The 21,287-nt window shown below is 36.2% G+C and overlaps 1 protein-coding gene across 8 annotated transcripts in view; it reads right to left on the minus strand.

Moving 5' to 3' along the window:
* Window positions 1-631: 631 nt before the first annotated feature.
* znf385d (zinc finger protein 385D) overlaps window positions 632-21,287 on the minus strand; it is a 279,058-nt gene continuing 258,402 nt past the window's right edge. For 7 of the 8 annotated variants that reach the window (XM_069195072.1, XM_069195074.1, XM_069195076.1 and 4 more), the window contains 4 exons: window positions 10,006-10,251; window positions 8,137-8,318; window positions 7,303-7,404; window positions 632-6,191 (listed from right to left, as the gene is read on the minus strand). In XM_069195072.1, the coding sequence (XP_069051173.1) occupies window positions 5,961-6,191; window positions 7,303-7,404; window positions 8,137-8,318; window positions 10,006-10,251 (761 nt within the window). In that variant the 3' untranslated portion in view covers window positions 632-5,960. Of the gene's footprint in view, window positions 6,192-7,302; window positions 7,405-8,136; window positions 8,319-8,632; window positions 8,688-10,005; window positions 10,252-21,287 lie in introns of those variants that run through there. The other variant, XR_011190740.1, reaches the window with a different exon arrangement.

Consider the following 21,287-nt stretch of genomic DNA (forward strand, 5'->3'; position numbering starts at 1 on the left):
ATTGCTGTAATAACAGTTTTAGGAAGGTCAGCCCCCTGGGTGTAATTGAGAGTTTGATTGCTCACCTATCAAAGTCATATTTGGTGTTTCTGTGGCCTTGAGTTAGACTGGTGTCTGTAGTATTCATTGAAAGAGTGGCCATTTTACCCACCTTTCCCTCATTGTTTCACCACAGTATGATGAAGTCTATAGTCAGATATCTAATTTTCTAGAGCCAGACATCTAATCTAATTTCATGATGCAGTCTACAATTGCTATTCTGTACTTCATTTGTTCACTCAGGGACATACTCAAGAACGTTATCTTTCTGTTGGCTCTTAAAAAAAGACATTTACACACTCTCCTAGAGCTATGTCACAGCTAGAAAAAGGAAATCCCTCTTATGTTCAGTCCCTGAGACTATAAGATAAGATCACTTTATTGGACATATACAGTACAATTTCTTGTATTAGGAATTGAGCATAGCCTCCTTTCATTGTATTTCTTAGATTCTGACATTCTTTAGTATCTTTAATTATATATATATAACTTTCTTTTTTCTTATTTTTTATTTTAATAAAGTCTCTTGGCTGTCAAACAGAAACTAATTAAGTCTTAAAAATCTTCAAGAAGCTGGCAGTCAAACAAAAGGTTGATTCAAATCAATTTAAACTTTATTGAAAACCAGTATGCTGTAAATTACAGTACAGTATGTATAATTGTAAAGATACTACAGTAATTTAAACACACTGGCAAAGACTTTTATCAATGTCATTGGATAACAGTGATTTTGTTTAAACCTTTGAAAAAAAGACATTTAATATTGATTAAACTGCACCTTTTCTACCTTCTAACCCGATCTGAACAGATCTCAGAAGCTAAGCCAGGCTGGGTCTAGTCAGTGCAGGAATGGGAAACCTCAAAGTAAGATAAGTTTGCTGCTGTAAGTAGTATTAATGGCCCTCTTCTCTCTCAGAATTTCCAAACTTATACCCTGGTAAGATGATGTAAGGCAGTTACATTCTTTTGTATGAGATATTAAACCAGCATCTTCACTATTTGATTATTAAATATCCCCTAGAAGTGTTTTTTTTTTACAATAGGGATATTAACCCCAGTGTCTTAATTTCACTGTGGAATTACATCCAGGCATTCACCGAAATCTTTCTTAATTCAGTCTGTGAAGTATTTTCTTCTTGCTTTTTTACATTTCATGCTGTATCGCAGGGGTACTGAAATACAATGGCTGCTCTGAATCACCTACTGTATTGGTAGATATGGCCATCAGTGGAGGATGAAATGAGTTCATGTCATTATATAAGCACTATGAGATTCTTTGGGATGAAAAATTCTATAGAACTTCAAAAATATAATATGCAAAAATAATATAATTATTATCCATTCTGTCTGTTATATACATTTATCACTTCTCTTCTTCTTCTTCTTTTTCACAGCCTTAGTCCCAGACTGTCCTGGTGTCAGCTACTTTGGTTGCTCTTCTCTACTTGTCTCTGTCGAGCACATCTTCCTCACTCACTTCACATACCTCCTGCCTCTTCCTCTGTTACCTTCCACCTCAAATTCCATTACCCTCTTTGTTACTTCCTCAACGTCCCTCCTCATCATATGTCCATACCACCGTAACCTCGCCTCTTGCATCTTCTCAACCACATCCACCACCCTACAGAATTCGTCTACAGATTTCTTCATTTCTGATCTTATCCTTCACTGAAATCTGCAGAATCCATCTCAGCATCCTCATTTCAGTTCTTCTCATCATGTTCTCTTCCCTCTTTCCAACTGCCAAGCATTCAGCTCCATATAGTAGTACAGGTCTAATCACAGTCTTGTACATGTTGCACTTTAACTTTCTAGGAATTTTCCTGTCACAGATTATTCCAGTTATTTCTCTCCACTTGTTCCATCCAGCTTTCACTCTTTGTTTTACTGCCTCCAGTGTTTCTCCTCCCTTTCCCAGTTTTGATCCAAGGTATTTAAAGCCTCAACTTGTTTCAGTTTTCCTCCATTTGTCTCCTCAACATTGGTCATAGTATCTCCTCTTCTCTCCATTACCATTATTTCAGATTTTTCTGCATTCATTTTCAGTCCACCCTTTTCCAGACTCCTCTGCCATTTAAACACTTTCTCCTGTAGTTCTACTTCTGAATCTGCCATCAGTGCCACATCATCAGCAAAGATGAGTTCCCAAGGCTCTTTTGTTCTTACCTCCTCTGTCAGTGAGTCAATAATGTTTATGAAAAGGAAAGGACTTAGTGCTGATCCTTGGTGTACTCCAACTGTGATTTCAAACTCTTTTGTCTCTCCCCTTTGTGTTACCATCTTCGTAGTTGCATCTCTATAGGTTGCTTGAACTAACTTCACCATGCTTTCTGGTACTCCTTTCTTCCTCAAGCACCAATACACCACCTCTCTGGGCATACTGTCATATGCCTTCTCCAAGTCCAGAAAGGCCACATACAGATTTTTCCCTTTTTCTAGTGTCTTCTCCTGTAACTGTCTCATCACAAAAATGGCATCTGTTGTGCTTTCCCCCGCTGAGAATCCAAATTGTGAGTTGTGGATCCTGACTATCTTCCTGAGTCTCTTGTCATTTATCACTTCTCAATCGTAAGTATTACATTACCATAAATGCTTAAGAATTTATTTTCTTTATTAACAGCCTTTTCAAAAGGTGATTCTGTACCATAAGATATGCTCTGATTCTATCAATTTTTTAATACTTGTTAAAAAAAATTGATATGTTAAAGAAGACATACTGTATTATTCCTGAATGTTTTTTGACTATCCCCTAGAATCCTTTTGTCATACAGATTTTCTATTTATAGTTCTCATAACATTACATGAAATAGACTTAAGACTTACCGGTCTTTAATAAGTAGATTTGATTTTGTCACTTTTTTATGGATGCATGCTACATTGCCAATTTTCCAGTCAATGAATATTACCCCTATCCTGAGAGACTGCTAAAATCCTCTATTAACATTCTATGAATAACATATTTTTTCCTTACATACAACTGGTAGAATACCATTAGACTCTATAAAGATTTGTTTTCCTTAAATGCTTCCATCACCTGTACCACTTCTGCCTTTTTATTGCTCATAGAGTTTATTGTAGAACATTGTCTTTGATCATACTGAGGGATGTTGTCAATTACTTCCTTGGTATTCATCAAGTATAAAACATAAAATAATAATTAAATATATTAGCTACTGTCTCCCTTTTATTCTTTTCATCATTTGTATTGGGACATTTGCTATTATAGCAGACACACTTTACTTTATTGTTTACTGTTCTTTTGCAGTTTAATGTCGAAAAACACTATTTTAGTCTCTAATGCAATTGTATTTTATATATCTGTCAGCTTCTCCTAATATCCTCTACTCACTTGTGCTTCAGGTAATCAAATTATCGTAGTCAAATTCTTTATCGGATGCTGTATCTGTATCTTTTCATGAAGTGGTTTCTTTCTACTTCTCTTTTCTTAATTGGTTTATTAAACATAGTGGGACACTGATTTCTCAATCTGTTGTACTATGTTTTGGGGTGAATCTGTTATTTGCCTCTAACAGAATAATCTAATAGAATACTGTGTTGCCATCCATTCTCTGTTGATTCCCTATCCATTCTGTCCTATCCTATTTAGTCTGCTTTCAGAAAATTATAAACCTGTAAAAATTCAAAATATACCTCACAGGATACTGTTTTACAAACACTTATACTGTAGTTCTCTTTAATCTCTTTCTAGATTAAAAATACTGGTAATAGCTCTTGTAGAAGCTGTGGAAAACAGTGTGAGGATATCAGTCATTAACCATGTTTACCATTTCACTTTGATCTTCTGATATCTCTGAAGACATTACCCAGTCTAGTGGAAAACTAAAATCTCAAATAATTGCTTTTTCCTTTACACATTTTTCATTTAATTATTATAGTAAGATTAGATTATAATTGATATCTGAATGTGGTGGTTTAAAACATGCTCTTAACACCAAGACCTTTAAATACCATTCATAGGCCTGACACAAATAGATCCCAAGAACATGTTTTATCCAGGCAACATACAGTTCCATTAAAAAGAATTTGCCATCTTTCAGATGTTCTGAAATGTTCGATATTATCACCAATGAATTTTATCAGTGTCGTATGGTTCCTAGTGAAATGTTAAGGGAGCCTTGTAAACAAATAAAACATAGTTTGGTGCTTATTTTATGTGTTTCATAAACATTCATCCAACATTCAATAGCCCTATGTGATAAAGTTTGAGCCCCCCTAGTTCAACCAATTCAATTAAAGAATTAGGGACACATGTGAATAATTCATTAAACAATCAGGGCAAATTTTGGTCAACCCTAATCTATTAAAGAGCTCACAAACATTGGCTCTCATCATCACAGTATTTCAAAATATATTCCTGAAGACCTCAGAAAAAAGGTCATTGATGCCTATCACTCTGGAAGCGGTAACAAAAACATTTCTAACACTCTGGAGCACCACCAATCCTCAAACAGAGACATTGAAATGGAGAAGATTTAGAACAAAAGTTTGGTTGTCCTGTTAAAATCAGTCCAAAAACGCATTGTAAAATCATCCAGGAAGTCCCAAAAAATCCCAGAACAATATTCAGGTACCTGCAGGTTTCTTTTGCTGTGGCTAAAGTGAATGTTAATGACTCTGCAATCATAAAAGTACAAGATAAAAACGGGATTCTTGGAAGAGTAGCAAGATGGAAACCATTCCTCACTTAAAAATAACACTGAGCAACAATAAAATACAGTACCAAACATGGTTTTGGTATTGTCATGGATGCCTCAAGACCTGAATGAACTTCCATTGAAGAGGAGATCATGTTGAAGCTGTAGTGCAATTGGGCCATGCAGCAAGACAATAATCCCAAACATACAAGAGAATGGACGAAGAAGAAGAAATTCAATGTTTTGGAATAGCCAAGTCAAATTCCAAACCTGAACCCCATGGAAATTTGTGTCAGGATCTGAAACCAGCAATAGATATTAGAAAAGCCACAAATGGCTAGAGACTAGCCAAGTTGGCATTACCTTTTTCACACGGGGACATTGGATATTGGATGACTTTGTTTATTAAATAAATTAAACAAGCAAACTTTGGTGTTATTTGTTTACTCAGACTCCCTTTATACAGAATATCACAAAGACCCACAAGAAGCTCTGATAAGATTAATTCAAATAGTTTTTCACAGATCTGGACCTGTTACTGAATTATGTTTTTGTTATATATTGCTACACTTCAAATGCTTTCCTTTTTTCTGTCTCTGCAGAACATTTTGTATCCACTAATATTTGTATTTGTCACCATCACTGCTTGGCATTTTTTTGTGAAATGTTTGGTGAATGGGATATTGATCATTCATTTACTGTTAACAAAGTAGGACTTGTTTATTTTACATTTGATCATCTTTAACACATTAAACTAATTGCACAGACAAGCACCTCACTAATGCTTACCATTTCTATTTTTGTTGATCTTGTATTCATTGATCCAATAAATATTTCCCAGCAAACTGCTGTATTGGCTTTAGGAATAATATGCGTGGTGTTCACAGTGTTCTTCTTATACTTGAGAATACAGAATGGAAGTATACACTTAAATACAATGCAAAGCTAATGCCCAATGACACGCATAGTACTGCTTCCTAACTCATTGAAGACAACGGGGCAGGAAATAATAGTGCAGACAGCACAATCACAAATTAATTTTAACCATTCTAAATCTATGACTTATTTTTCTTTAAAACCTAATAAGGAATTGTTTCTGATAAACACTACATCACCCGTACAATTGTGAAATCCCAACAAATATAGACTCTGATCTCTCCTAATGCCTTTTGTTCCTATAGAAATAACGCTGCATAGTTCCCTGGTTTCACTTTAAATTATTGCAGTACTTTATAATGTAAGAGTCTGTATCAGGCTACAGCTGGATCAGTATGGAGCGAACAGAACAGATGTGTGAGGTGTTCGGATGGGTCCGGGGGCAGGCCGTAGTAATCCTGGGGGCAGAGGTTGAGTCTGAAAGAGAGTTCCAGCAGGGGAGCGCAAGGAGAAGGGAGAGCCAACAGCTACTGCTGCAGCTGCTGCAGCAGCAGCTATGTGATTCGGTAATATTCTGGCTGGCAATGGCTTCCCTATTTCCTTCCTCAAAGCAAGCTTTACCTGTGGGGGAAGAAAAAAAAACCCAAAATAAAAAGGCATAGACTAAGTATATCTTTTTTTTTAATTACCATTTGTATAGATTAGACTCTAATGATAAAACATCAGTGAGAGTCAGGGGGTTGAGTAATGACTTCCATTAATCAATTCCAATTGAAATCAGTCCCACACTCAGCAAGCCTGTTCTTTTCTCTGTTTTGCATTTCATGGTATCTCTTCCACCCTCAGCAGATGGACAGACTGTCAGTGTGGAATATTAACTTTTTATTCAAACTCTGGGTTATTTAAGTCTTTATGTTCTTTAAATTATAGAAATGAATTTATGTGTATGTTGTAGGATACATACAATTTTGGACTGCTCATTGTACAAACCATCCCATTTTCTTTTCGTTTTAGAGGAAGATTACCTACAGTAGATACGCTCCCTGTGCCACATGATTACAGGCAGATTTTCAAGGAATTTCAGTAAAAACAATATTGATTCTAGTGAAAAATGTAATTCAATGTTTACTCCCCCAGTTTATCTGTTAATAGTTATTGAACATTAGTTCAATTCAATTCAATTCAATTCAACTTTATTGTCATTAAATTTACACAGGTGCATAGTATAATGAAAAGTGTTTCTCATTAGTCACTCAGGTGCAGTTTATAAATAGGACAGAAGATAAGACAATAGACAGTTACACAATAGCAATAACAGTAACGTAATAACATAAACAAAAAAATTTTACTTTTGAATATCAGTGAAATTGTGTTTGAATTAACCTAATAACTGTCTAACCTCCAGGTTCTTCTCTCCAATTGAAGGAAAATAACCCTATTTTGGAGTCACCTGGAATATCTCCATGCTTCCATTTTTCCATTGGAAAAAAGTATCCAGCAAACAAATATATTTCTGTATTGGTAGATGGAAAGTTATTTATAAGTTAGCAATATTTGTATCCTTACAAAATTAATATTTTAAATTTGAAATTAAATTGTAAAATTATACTTGTAATTTAATATATAAGTATTTGTAATTCATGTTTTTATACTACTTTGTATCTTCTTTTCACAGGATACCAAAATTATATAAAGAAAGCTAGCAATTATGTTGAATGAGACATACACTTACTGATTGTGCAGTCGTTCCTCTTTGGGATTTATTATAAGGACTGTATTTGGGTTTGGGGGGTTTTCCAGCAGCTCTGTCTTTGTGTCTTCTACTGCTAATGTGCTAAAAGGAAGAAAAAATACTTGATAAAGATAAAGGACTTGATGGAAAGAATATATAAAATATCTTTCACTAAGGTAAGGTATAGTGTTAGGCTTAAAACTAGCTCAGTGTAGTGGAAATTTACCAAACAATAATGAATGTGTTAATAGGGTGACACACACTTTACAATGTTAGTCAATTTTTCCTCTGTAATAAGACACTACTATGCTGTAATGAAGAGCAGATTGTTTTTTTTTGCTCATATAAATATCATGCTAGCTTTCCTTTTGTCAGATTTCAGTATTTTATTTTCTTTCAGAATCTCAAGATTCAAGATGTTTTATAAGATAAATCACACCACATGACAGAAAGATAACTTCAATATTTCAGCTTTCTCTTGCAACTGAACATTTCCATCTTCCTTTAAGGACTAGTGATGTCTCTGTTTTAAATTCACTCCTTTTCTTTTAATCCCTTTTCATAATATAAAATTTACTTTAGAAGTTCATATTCTTCAAGTGACGCTATATTGATGAATAGACAAAAAGGGTAACAAATCTCATGCTTGTTAATTAAAACTTCCTTCTTGTTCATTTAAACAGCAGTCATCCAAATCCACCAGAAACAAACATAACCTTTGTTGAAGGTTATTGAAAAAACTATACAGTGCATTTTTTGCACTACTAGCAGATAAAAATGAAACAGGTTTTTAGGCAAGGTAGCTTTGCCACATTAGAAAATTTACAGACTCACCTGTTTGAGCTGTGTCTCTGAGTTGACATGCACGTCACAGATTTCACAGTGAAATGTTTTATTCTGTAGCCCAGTCACTACCTTGGTAGCTGGAACAGATTTGCCTTTGACACCAGGCCTTGGGAAGGATTTGATTGTTCCACTGCCGCTTCTTGCTTCTAACATAGTCTTGTGCTTTGTACCTGTTATGACAGTATTGAAAATTTAAAACCCTCAGATGTTAACTGAAAAGAAAAGTGGTACACAATAACTTTCCCGTTTCTATACTGCATTTTCAATTTAACAATACCCTATAAAGAAACTTTTCTGTATAGGTAAGAATTATTGCTAATGGTTAATATGTTTATGACCTATACCTCTTCCAGCAAAATTGATTCTGGAGGTATGGCATGCAGCACCATCTATAATAAAATTATAAGTATGGTCATAGCAGGGTTTCCTGTAGGATTGTAATATAGCCCTCCATTGAAGAACACTTGGTTGCCGTATGCCATACCTCTGCTGGGAGAGACAGAATGGGCTGAAACTTCCTCCCTGGGCACCACAGAGTCCTACATAAGAACATAAGAACATAAGAAAGGTTACAAACGAGAGGAAGCCATTTGGCCCATCTAACCCGTTTGGTTGTAGCTAATTGATCCAAGGATCTCATCTAGATGTTTTTGAAAGAAACTAGGGTATTGGCTTCAAAAACATGGCTGGGCAGCTGGTTTCCTGGTGCAATTCATGATATGAATACCGTTGAATACAATAGAAAATTTGTGGATCAAAAAGTGCATAAGAAGTGATTTCTTGAAATTTTGTAAAATAATCGGAGAAAATAAAAACTTATTTTTTTGAGTAGTTTTACAGTCTTGGTGATCTGATGCTTTCATATACTATATGATACCAAAGCTATAACATACTGTATACAATCAATATATCCATTTAAGGTTACTATCCATATTTTATATTTTAGGCTATAGTCCATATTAGATTAATATCATGGATGGTTAAATTCACAGTGAAGATAAATCATCCTATGAAGGCAGGTCACTATGTACAGTATATATTGCAAAGTTACAAAAACTAAAACCCAATATGTGATTTATTTTTTCTTGCATCAATTGTTCAATGCACTGTTTACAAAAACAGGCAGTCAAGCAGCCTTTCTATGACTCCTAATAACCTCTTTGATGTATTTAGAAATTTTAATGTTGTGGTCCATCACATTTGTCCTTTTATCTTTTTTTCTAGCAAATGGTATGAACTGCTCTTTCAATGACATTTCCATCTTACTAACCTTTAATTGATAATTGGCCCCTTCACTACACATTAGTGTCTTTCTCACTTTCTCTCATGCATTAATTTGACTGCAATACATAGGCACATGAAGCACAGGTGCCATTTCACCTAACTAACTCTATCATGCCTTTAATTCCTAAATCTATAGCTAATTTAATTAATTAATAAATGTTTTCAAAGATATGTCATATTTATCCTCAGCACTAGTTTTAAAACAGATGGGCTGGACTGCTGATTCATTACAAAACTCATTCAATGCAGCAGTACCCAAACTGCTGTATATAGTTATACAGTAAGCAAACATGTCTAGTTTCAGAGAATATAACAGAGACAAACAACTGTTATCATTCACCAGAAAGGACATAAGCAAGTTCCCAGTAAAACTAAAATGCACTGGCAAGTGACTTTAATTTATTAGACTTTCAAAGCAATGAGGAGCAAACTTTTGTGAAGTACATTCATAAAGCAAGTGCTTGGTGGTAAGCAGTGGCACATTTCTATTTTCTGTATCTTTGTATAAAAGCCTGTTCCTGGAAAGATAATGACAGGGCTGCTGAGATAGAAAAAGAAATTGCCATGGCTTACCGCTGTTATGTGCTTCCAACTGTGAGGCAGAGTTGACAGCTACCTTGCATAGAGAGCAATAGAGCAGTCGTTTAGCTTTTTCTTCCTCTGTCTCCATTGGAGGGCAGGCCTTGCTGCCAGTTGGTGACCCTTCTTTCTTGCTTGCCCCAAAGGTTATTTCTGTACTTGTAGTCGTGGTGCAGTTTGTCAATGCTGTTCCTGTGGCTGTTGTTGATAATGGCAATAGTGGTGTCCCTGTTGTGCTATCTGATGTTAAACAAAGGAAGAGAAGGAGTGATACGATAGTGGATAATGATGCTATTGCAATAAGGTGATTTTAATGTCACATTATAATGGACTACAGGTGCTTTTGACTAATTTACACCACACTTCACATGAGATGTAAAATAAACAAATGAAACAATGCTTGAAAGCAGGATAATCCTTCCCCTTATTAATGTCTTTTGAAAGCATTCAGAATGGTATCTAATTAAAGACCACAAATTACCCAAGACATCTGTACCAATCTGCAATGAAACCACAAAATGCATCTGTTATGTTGCTAAGGACAGTTGTTCCATAGCAGGAGTTTAAATAGATAATGTTATGAAAAAAAATGTATTTGCATTTAGGAGAACATAGTAGGGTGATTGTTTATGCAATAGCTCTTCAGTAAAATTAGCAATATTTTTCATAAAGAGAAATGTCAAATGCATGTTTAAAGGATAAGAATATGATAAAACTTGATACTGGTATTGTATACTGTACATTCTTACTCTCTTTGGAAACACTAAATAAGCTCAACCACATTATTAGGGTTATGTAACACTCAACTTTACATAAAACCATTGCAAATTAATTTACAAAAAACGATTTGTGTACCTTTACTGATACATATACAGTATGTAATTTGGATCTATTTATAGCCATATACTATATGGTTTCCTCAAATTATTTTCCACTATTTATTAAATTAGTTTTCATTTTATGTCTACAAATTGATTTAATCCAAGATTTTTTTTTTATTGCAGAATATAATGTACTGTATTTATTTGTTAAAAATATGTTAATCTGAGCTAAACTAAGGATATAATAGAACTGATACCTAGTACCATCAAAGTATAATATAGTAAACATGCATATGAATATGAATATGGTTTCCAGAAATTACCTCAATACAGTTGATAAATGACTGTATTGAACAATTCAGTATGTCAGTCATATTTGCTTTACAATGTCTTAGTATGATCCTTACATTTAGCAATTATGTTTCATATTAATTTGAGGCATCTGGGTTCAATTCATTGGATTCTACAGTATCTGTGTGGAATTTGTATGTTTGGGTGCTCCAGTTTCCTCCTATAGTCCAAATCATTCTACTAGGTTAATTGGCTTCTGGGAAAAACTGTGTGTCCGCCCTGCTATGGACTGGTGTGCAATCCAGGTTATAACCAGCCTTGCGTCCATTGCTTTTTAGGATAGTTTCTGGTTCCCCTGTGGCCATTTACTGCATAAAGCATTTAGAAAATAGATGGACAAACTGTATGTTTTAAAAGTCACTGGTACTCCATTTGAGCACTAGTACAAATTTGCTTCCTTTACGTCTTATATTCCTATTGTTATTATACCAGCTTCACATAATCACACCAAAGCCCCTTTAAGAAGGCATAGACTTCGATCAGTCATTTAACCACTCACTTTACCTGTTCACCACAACACCCCCAGCTCTTGGATACTTTAGGACTGTCTGCCTTAAGGTCAGTGCTCAGTATTGGGTTTCACCTTGTGAGCTAACTACAGTACTTATTCATTGATTCTGTTGTGTTCTCAGTGACTGTGTATTTCTGTGCATTCCTTGACTCCTGTTTTCTGGATTTTGTCTTTGGTTTGTTCCCCAGAGCTTTACATGGTGATTACAGCTTTGTTTGTAAGGGTTTGTTCATGGACTCCTGATTACTCGGTTATTGCTCTTTCTTAGTTGCATGTTACAGTAACAGTTACTTTTGCATAGGGTCTATCTTTTACACAGCATAAAGTCTTAACACCTATCTGCTGTAATGACAAGGAATATTATTTCACTTAAGTGAAGTGAAGATTTAAGTGTTATTAAAGATTTCTAATAAACTACAGTATTGGCATCCTTGAATGGACAATAAACTTGCACTTTGGGCCGCTGTTTAAAGGACTAGGAATGCAACTGAAAGGGGTCTATTTTATACACCACTGTCTATATCACAAACTGGCACCATTCATTAACTCCCTAATGATTAGTTGTCTAATAATGGTATCTCCATCTGGTGTACACCAAAGAAGACCATTTTGACTAAGACTATGGGTCAGAGTTTCTGGTCAACAACAAAGATGAAAAAACAACCAGTGAGGACCTTGCTGGGCCTCACCTGGAATGACACGGACAATGCTGAATATTTACTGTATGTTTTAATATGGCTCATTTAATGATTTAACATTGACTTTATTTTTGATCATCTGTGTCTTCCTACCTGTTTACCTGCTTCATGGACCAACAACAGCTACTGTACTGTATATGACTACGGCACTATGTCCATTGTTCCAAACCTTCTGAGTAAAACAATCAAGATGTGAAGTGCAAACAATTCCAGTGGAAACTCAGCTCCCATTTTTCCTGAAGTAATGTATTTCAGTTTGTATGAGAAGGAATAAAACTTGTCATTAAGCAATGCTGAATTCACACTGATCACTTCAATAACCTGATAACAACAGCTCAAAGTAAAAAACACATGAGCAGCCAATATGAAGTGTTGTAGTAGCTAATCCATCAGATTTGAAAATCAAATCGATCAATCATTAGGTGACTATTTGTTCTGTACTATATGTCCATAAAGCTAAAAATCTGTTTTTTCTACTACAAAATACCAATCTATCAGAGTTAACTGATACTTTAAAAATGGCTAAAATAGTGGTTAAAGATTTCCAAACAAATGTGTTTCTGCATAAATAAAGAAAATTATTGAGTCAAAAGAGAAGAACAATGCAAGTCATTTAGGACTTTGAATTGCTCTCTGTATAAGAAATTCATAGTAAAAATGCTAAAATATTTTTGTGATCACGCTTCTTTTAATTAATTTCAGGCAGTTTGTTTCAAACTCAAAGAGCCCTAAGTAGCATTAGACAATTAATGATATACTGTATGCTCTGTGCAGAAAGGATTTGGCTACTTCATTTCTGGTACCCACTTTCACTGGATCAGTGGAGTAACAGAAGATCAATGATAACAGAAGATCCAGTGATGACAGGGGAAAGAATGCAGAGGCTCCCAGTGGAAAGCCAATGTTTTTAAGCTGTAGTGAGACCATCCAACCAAACCTGTTTTAGCTTCTTTCAAGGTCAGAAATGTGAGTTCTTCATTAGTGAAAGTAATAAAGAAGAACAAAGAATAAAGAATAAAGTTCCAGATAAAGAACTGGAAAGTTGTCTCAAAGACCTAAGCAGATCAAGACATGTACTTGTAGGTGCCCAATACACTCCCTGGTAAAAGTGTAAACAAAGAAATAGGGACTAGGTTACCTGACAACGTAAATTTGGCATTCAAAAATCATTCAATGACTTAACTTAATTTTGCACTTGACCATTTGCTGATACTGTCATTATATCACAAATGCTGACCCTTTATTTCTCTAAAGTGTAGAAGAAAAGGGGTGCTTACCTGCATGGGATTTCTGATCAAGCAAAAATGGGTATGCAAGATTTAAATATATATTGAAGATAAAAGAAAGGTATGTCTTCTTTGGAATGTCAAATGTTTTTTTATACCCTGATTGAGAAACAAAGCTAATCAAAATAATTTATAGATGAAGCAGAGACTGTTTACATACAGTACAGTAATATATTGTATCATCAGAATATAGTGATATGCACTGTTAAGCACAGTCGGCAGTAACACAGGCCCTACTTGCAGACTAATTGATACTGTATCTTAAGTGGTTCCAAAGGCTATGTAAATGATAGAGATGTAACCTGATACATGCCCCAAGACATCTGAATCTGGTGATCTGGAGACCACAGGTGGTGCGGATAGGCAATAAAACATCAACACCACTCACCCTGAGCACTGGAACCCCACAAGGCTGCTGTCTGAGTCCAAGGTTGTACTCCCTATTTACTCACGACTGCACAGCAAGACACCGCAACAACTGCATCATTAAGTTTGCCGATGACACCACTATAATAGGACTGATCAGTGATGATGACGAGTCCACTTACATGGATGAAGTTGTACAGCTGCTTAGGTGGTGTCATAGCAATAACCTGGACTTGAACATAAAGAAAACGAAAGTGCTAATAGTGGACTTTCGGAGACACAGGCCATACACTCACAGCCCACTCAGTATTGATGGAACGGAAGTGGAAACAGTCACCAGCTTTAGGTTTTTGGGAATTCACATCTCTAAAGATCTAACCTGGGCTGTGAACACTGACTCTATCATGAAGAAGGCTCAGCAGCGCCTTTTTTTCTTGGGGTGCCTCAAGTGATGGGGGATGCCATTACATGTGTTGGTGAACTTCTACCGCTGCACCATCGAGAGCGTCCACACCAACGGGATCACAGTGTGGTATGGCAACACCTCTGCGCGAGAAAGAAAGGCACTGCAGAGAATGGTCAATATGGCCCAGAAGATCTCGGCTGCGGTCTCACCGCGATTTAACAGCTCGATGAGGACCGCACCTGTGGTAGAATTCTGGCCATCACAGAGGATAGTCACCACCCCGGGCATGAGCTCTTCACCCCACTGCCCTCAGGCAAGAGATATAAGAGCATACGGACACTTACCACTAGATTCTTCAATAGCTTCTATCCACAAGCAGTGAGACTGGCGAACACATTTAGCCATCCCCCTCGGACCACACCTACACCATCACCATCTACCTCTTTATGATTTCTTATCTATTATACATCTCCAGTCATTATTTACACGTCTGTATTGTTTACATTCAAACTGTCTACATGTTTACTTGCACATTGTCTATTTTGTTTGTACATTGTCTTGATGCACTGTTTGCACTTTGTCTTGTTTTTTTCACTTGTTTTACAATCGAGAGACTTTCTGTAAGTAAGAATTCCATTGTACCAGTACCGGTTACATATGGCAATAAAATTCAAGTTCAAGTTCAAGTTCTAGAACTAACCAAACAAATTCCCATTCAAGACAGTCAAAACCCTTCTCTGCATCCATTAAAAGAACAGCACAGGGGAGGCAATGCCTGTACATGCACAATGTGGAGGAGATTAAGAACATTATCAGACACAAAGTGTCCTCTAATAAAAAAACTGTGTGATCCTGGTGTACTACTTTGTTAATATTGACCTCCAGTCGGTATGATAGCACCTTACCATACTGCTTGGCAACAAAGCGAATAAAAGAGTTGGGGTGATGGCTCAGACAAAGCATCTTTGCCTTTTTCAATGGAAGGACTATAATGAAATAACTCTTCTGAAGAGTACTTTGTGAAGCAAAAACAGGATGATGACCTTTAATAAATCTTTTAATTGTATTCCACACAATCAAGAGAAGCTTATTAATTAATTATTTGTTTGAGGGACTCCAGTATGTGAAATATACCTTCCACACTAAGATTTCTAATTGTTCTTGGAGCTAAAGACTGGCTGTTACTTCAGTTTTGATCAGTTAGGCACAGCATATAATAGATTGGATTCCTTCTGTCTTTGACTTCCTTATATCTGCAGAAGTGTGTCTCTGACAGGATGTTGTTGGATTGTAATCTAGATAAAAGTTAAGGGCAGATACCTCACTAGAGCAAATGGTTCTGAGCTGCCTGCTGTTCTTTCAAAATCCCGGTATTAGGTAAATAAAGAAATTTAAAAATGAACACTAGGGTTTCTTACAGCTTCTGGTAATCTCCCTGCTCTCCCTGTGCTCTTTTCACACTGAAGTACCAGATTTGGAAATCACACAGGGGCTGCTATATAGGGTATCCAAAAGGCCAACAGGATCATCACATTCATTTCCTCTGTTTTTCCCATTATTAATATGTTAACCCAGCAGTCATATCACCCTGAAACTCACAACTGGCAATCCATTGAAGTTCAGCAGGTGTGAGTCTGGTCAGTACCTGGATGGCAGACCTCCTGGGAAAAACTAAGGTTGCTGCTGCAAGAGGTGTTAGTAGGGCCAGCAGAGAGTGCTAACCCTGTGGTCCATGTGGGTCCTAATGCCCCATTATAGTGATGGGGACACTATACTGTAAAGAAGTGCCGTCCTTCGGATGAGACGTAAAGCCGAGGTCTTGATTCTCTGTGGTCATTAAAAATCCCAGGGTCAAAGAGTAGGGGTGTAACCCTGGTATCCTGGCCAAATTTCCCATTGGCCCTTACCAATCATGGCCTCCTTATATTCCCCATCTATGAATTGTCTTCATTACTCTGCTCTCCTCCTCACTGATAGCTGGTGTGTGGTGAGCGTTCTGGCGCACTATGGCTGCTGTCGCATCATCCAGGTGGATGCTGCAGATTGGTGGTGATGGAGGGGAGTCCCCATTACCTGTAAAGCGCTGGAGTGTCCAGAAAAGCGCTATATAAGTGTAAGCAATTATTATTATTATTATTATTATTATTATTATTATTATTATTATTATTATTTAGCCATGAACCTGTTCGCCTTTTCCTGTTTTGAAATCAATTGTTGGTAGCTGATATCTGAGAGTATAAGACCTCGACTATTGCAGCAATCCAGGGGTTCACCGCTGTCTTTCCCAGCAGCATGGTCAGTTATCCAGTTCAAGACAATCAATGCCTTTCACATTTTTCTTAGTTTAGAACTGAGTGGAAGAAAAGTGAATTTTTCCATCTCTCCACTATCTCAGAAGCATGACAATTAAAATAAAGATTGACACGGCAAAAGCTAAACAAAGGAGAAAGAAGAGGCTGGCAACACAAGTTGTAAATCTGGAATAACATCCTGACATACTATACCACTCAAGTTATATTTACTGTATCCACAAACAATAAAGTATTAACAAATAAGCTCTTAATGTGGTAAGTTATACATTATTTTACATATTAAATATAAAGAATATGGTTAAATACTGTAACAGTTGCTGTTTCTGCATCATTTTCTGCAAGATAGACACAGTGGGTCTAGACTAGCTGACCCTAGGGCTGGGAATCCCCGATGAAGGGATCAGCTCTTTTCCTCAGTGAATCAGGCTACCCCACCAGGAGCACGGAAGTGTTCACATCAGATATCAGAAAGTCTATAAAGAGTTCAACCTGCACTTCATTTCTCAGTCTGTTTGTGCTTAGTCCCCCATGTAAACAGTTAAGAACATTAAGTTTGTTCTCTGCAAAACAGTGTGTTCACTTTATAGAAGTAACCTCATGCTACAATGTAATCATATATTCATGATAAATATTTGATGCATAATTTTATAATGCAGAACATTTCAGAACAAATGCTCTACAGAGCAATTTTAAAAGTTCCATAAGGCTATAAAGAAGTATAATTATATCTCTCACTTCCATAATACTTACATTTACAAATAAATTCAAAATAATTTTAAATAAATTGTCATATAATTTATTTCATAAAGTTCACAGTTCTTAAAAAATAAGTATTGATTATATCAAGTTACCATGAAAATGGATAAGAGGTAACTTCTACAAAACTTTGTTAAATTGTTCCTATACTGTACATGTTGTTGTTTGCTAAGGTCATTTACGTTATTACATGGAGTGTCATACGTTTTTACAGCTCTACCATTGCAAAACAAATCTCATAAAAGATTAATTCTCAAATTGCAGGCTGTAGGCATTTAATGTAATAAGTATTCTTATAGATTGGCTGGTTAATGGATAGAAATAGAGATCACAGATGCTTGTGCAAACAATTCAGTTTAATAATTGTTATTATCATGTTTAAATTAAGTGACCTCTATTATCTATGGGTTTTAACAAATCACTCAAAATATGTTTAGGCTTTGTCAGAATAGTAAATAATTCAGCTTCTTTCTTACCAAAACTACAAAAACTCACTGGACCAGAAATTAAGTAGACTGAAAACTGAACTGAAAAATCTAATGTAATGACATTGCAGCTTCATTTACCTTTCCTTTAATCTGTCATGATCTCAAACCCCTCCTCTTAAGGGCACTACAGCCCTTTCTTGTTTGCCTCATTCCCCGCACCTGTTCCTTGTTCCAGACCCTTTTCAGTTCCCCCTAAAAAGCCAGATGCTGACGCTAAGCCGGGCTCTGCATTGGTTTCTGCATCATGCGAGCCCGGGACCTGGATGCGCCTGGCTCTGTTATGGTTTTAGCTTCTGTTCTTGCTCCTATTCCCGCTTCCCCTTCCAGTCCCGACCTGGTTCTGGTTTTAAATCTTCTGTCCCGGATGGATTGCCTGGCCTTGGACTTTTGCCCTGTTTTCGGATTTCCCTTTTGACTCATCCCCGGATTGTTGAGTCAAAAGGGAACAAACCCTCGACCCGGTGGTCGAGGGAGGTGACCAGGGAGGTGGTCACCTCCCTCGACCACCAGCACTCCATGGACACGCCCCCCCCCATGTTTCATTCCCATATCCTGCATGACTTTTTCCCTGTGTTTTCTTCACTAATCCCTGGATTGTGTTGTCTGTATAGGGTCCCGAAAGAACTCTCTCTGACAAATCTTCTTCCTCTTTGAGGACTGGTTTAAATATGAAATGGTTAAAAATCACAGCAGGGCAAATTTTAAGACTATAAAAATTAATACAAAATCCCAGTAGGGTCTATTTACCTAAATGCTACAGATCACTGTATGTTGAATATTTTCACATTTCAAAAGATAAAACAATATATCTAACCCTGAATAATTAATATAACCAGTTCTGCATTAAAATATTCAGTCTTAAAAATTTCCATTTGCTTCATGTCTGGATTTTTTGCATTTTGTGATGTAAAGTAATTGTCACGGATGTGGGAAAGGACGAACCGTGGAATGGCAGGAGAGCGTAAAAGACCCTATAGCAGCAAGACTGGGGTTAGCCTGGGCTCAGCTGTTCAGGAAATTCCATATAGAAACCTATGCCCTCAGGTAGCGTACATGGGGCAACCTGGTGCTAGGCGGGTTTCAGGACATCGGAATGTCAATGCTGAGCGGGAGGCAAATGAAAGACCCAGAAATATATAGTCCCAGGGAGAGAGAAACACCGGAAGGACAGCAAAGCACCGGAAACAAGAGACAGGACAGAGAAGGAACGCCCTCTGGCTACAGAGGGCGTGACACTAATTGAATGAAATCAACAAAAAACAATAAAAATACATATACAGGATTCTGTGTACAGTATGTCCAGTGAATTCTACGGCTTTTCCATATTGAAGTCAAATCACGATCAGTGCTTTGCATTTTCAGTTATTATTCTTATAGCAGGATCCAAAAGAGAATACAGACTTGGAGACAATACTCATCTCCAAGAAGGACTTTGGATCAATAATGAATTATGTCTTTCTATTTTCACTACACATTAAGTATAGGTTTCAGTAGTCAAAAGGGAGCTCTTTGAGGACGCAAATGTAATCTTGACAGAGAAAGTGTATTTCATTGAGAAAGAGTGACTGCCAAGACACTCAGAATCACATAATTCTTTAAGCCAAAATATTACATTTATGGATGTTCTAATAATATACAGTACTCAAACTCGACATAGCATTACAGCAAAAAAATGTCTAAAATATTTCCTGTGAAACAGAGTAGATGCATAAATAAGTGATATTAGTAATCCTTAATACTGCTTTGTTCCATCCAAAAAGCTTTACTTCAGTTTTTTTCAAGAGCTGTGTACCTTGACAGTTCTAATGATAACTGATGCAGTATGAGGATAATAAACAGCTTGCAACACTGCCAAGAAGACAGTAAAAGTGAGCATTTTCTTCAATTTAATGGACATTCAGACACTGCTAGTGAACTTCTTCACTGTCCTGAATGTCAACTGACAGCGTGCAGTATATGGCATTCAAAAAGGGAACCCAGCGCACCATTATGCTTTCATTCTTCCAAATCAGAGGACATTTTAAAAATACAAAAAATGCTGTGGTTGATGTGCTGCTGTCAACATTCAGTCACAGCTTCAATTTGAGGCATATGTATTCCCAAGCTTAAGTCTTTAAAATGTGCATATGCATTTTCTTAAAACGAATTAACAGAACAATTACCTTTTTAAACTATTCATTCAATGACCCTCTGAATGGTCGCCAAAATTATTTTTTCTTTCTCTATTCCAATCTTTAAAGCGCAGCTGCTGTGACCTGAACTTCTGGTATTCATTGTATAGAGAACTCAATCCATTCTCATTACTCCTTTTAATTAGTGTAATCAGTCTAGAGTGGTGCCATTCAATGAAAGCTGACTTTTACATCACTCCAGCTGACAGATCTGAAGAAAAGAGACCCTGATATTACACATTCCAGCCCGTGAGAAGCAATCCTTGTCTTTCTATTCCTATCACATTATACTGTTCCCCAAGGAAAGGACCAATTTGAGTTTTCTTAATTACCTTTTACAGTGAAAATCCATTTGCATTTCTGAAATTCCTCTGCATTCGTTAGTCGTCCAAATAATCAAAGGATACCCATGAGATCTGATTACTCTTCTCAATGTTTCAGAATTAAGTGCTTCCATTAAAATTATTAGGCCAGATTATTTGTTACTTTAGCTAAAAAGTAATGGATCCCTCTAGGCTACAAAGGTCTAAGAAATTGCTACTGCTACCACTATTTATTATTATGATTGCACATAATATTAAATAAAACAGACATTTACATTTATGGTTTAAAAAACTCAAAAATAATATTCTGAGTATATGGGTTTTGCATAATATCCTATTTGATTTACCATCATTTAAGAACAATACTGTATATAATGAGGATGTTGCAAGGTTATTACAAAACCTATGTTCTTGCTTAGCATCTAGTTACAATTTTACCCAGCAGACCACAAGAGTGGTTGCTACAAAGCCTTTTGGAATTACAGCAGGTCCTAGAATTGTTGGTTATTTTCTTCACTTCTGAACCAGACAGATTATGCAGCTGTCAGATATAACAATACCTTCCTCAGTCTTTTGGTTAACCACAAAATCCAAACTTTATCCTTTAATGTTCTGTAGTAAAAGTGGAAGACAGTTATCAAAATTAGTTTTTTTCCCTTCTTGGTAAAGAAGTGTACATAACATTTCTATAATCCAAACAGTTAATATTTCTTGGCAAATTACAGAATTATTAACCTTTAAATATAGTTAGTATTAACTTATGTAAAACTCAACCATGTACAGTACT

The sequence above is a fragment of the Lepisosteus oculatus genome, chromosome 10, assembly GCF_040954835.1.
Source record: "Lepisosteus oculatus isolate fLepOcu1 chromosome 10, fLepOcu1.hap2, whole genome shotgun sequence".
Taxonomy (NCBI): Eukaryota; Metazoa; Chordata; class Actinopteri; order Semionotiformes; family Lepisosteidae; genus Lepisosteus; species Lepisosteus oculatus.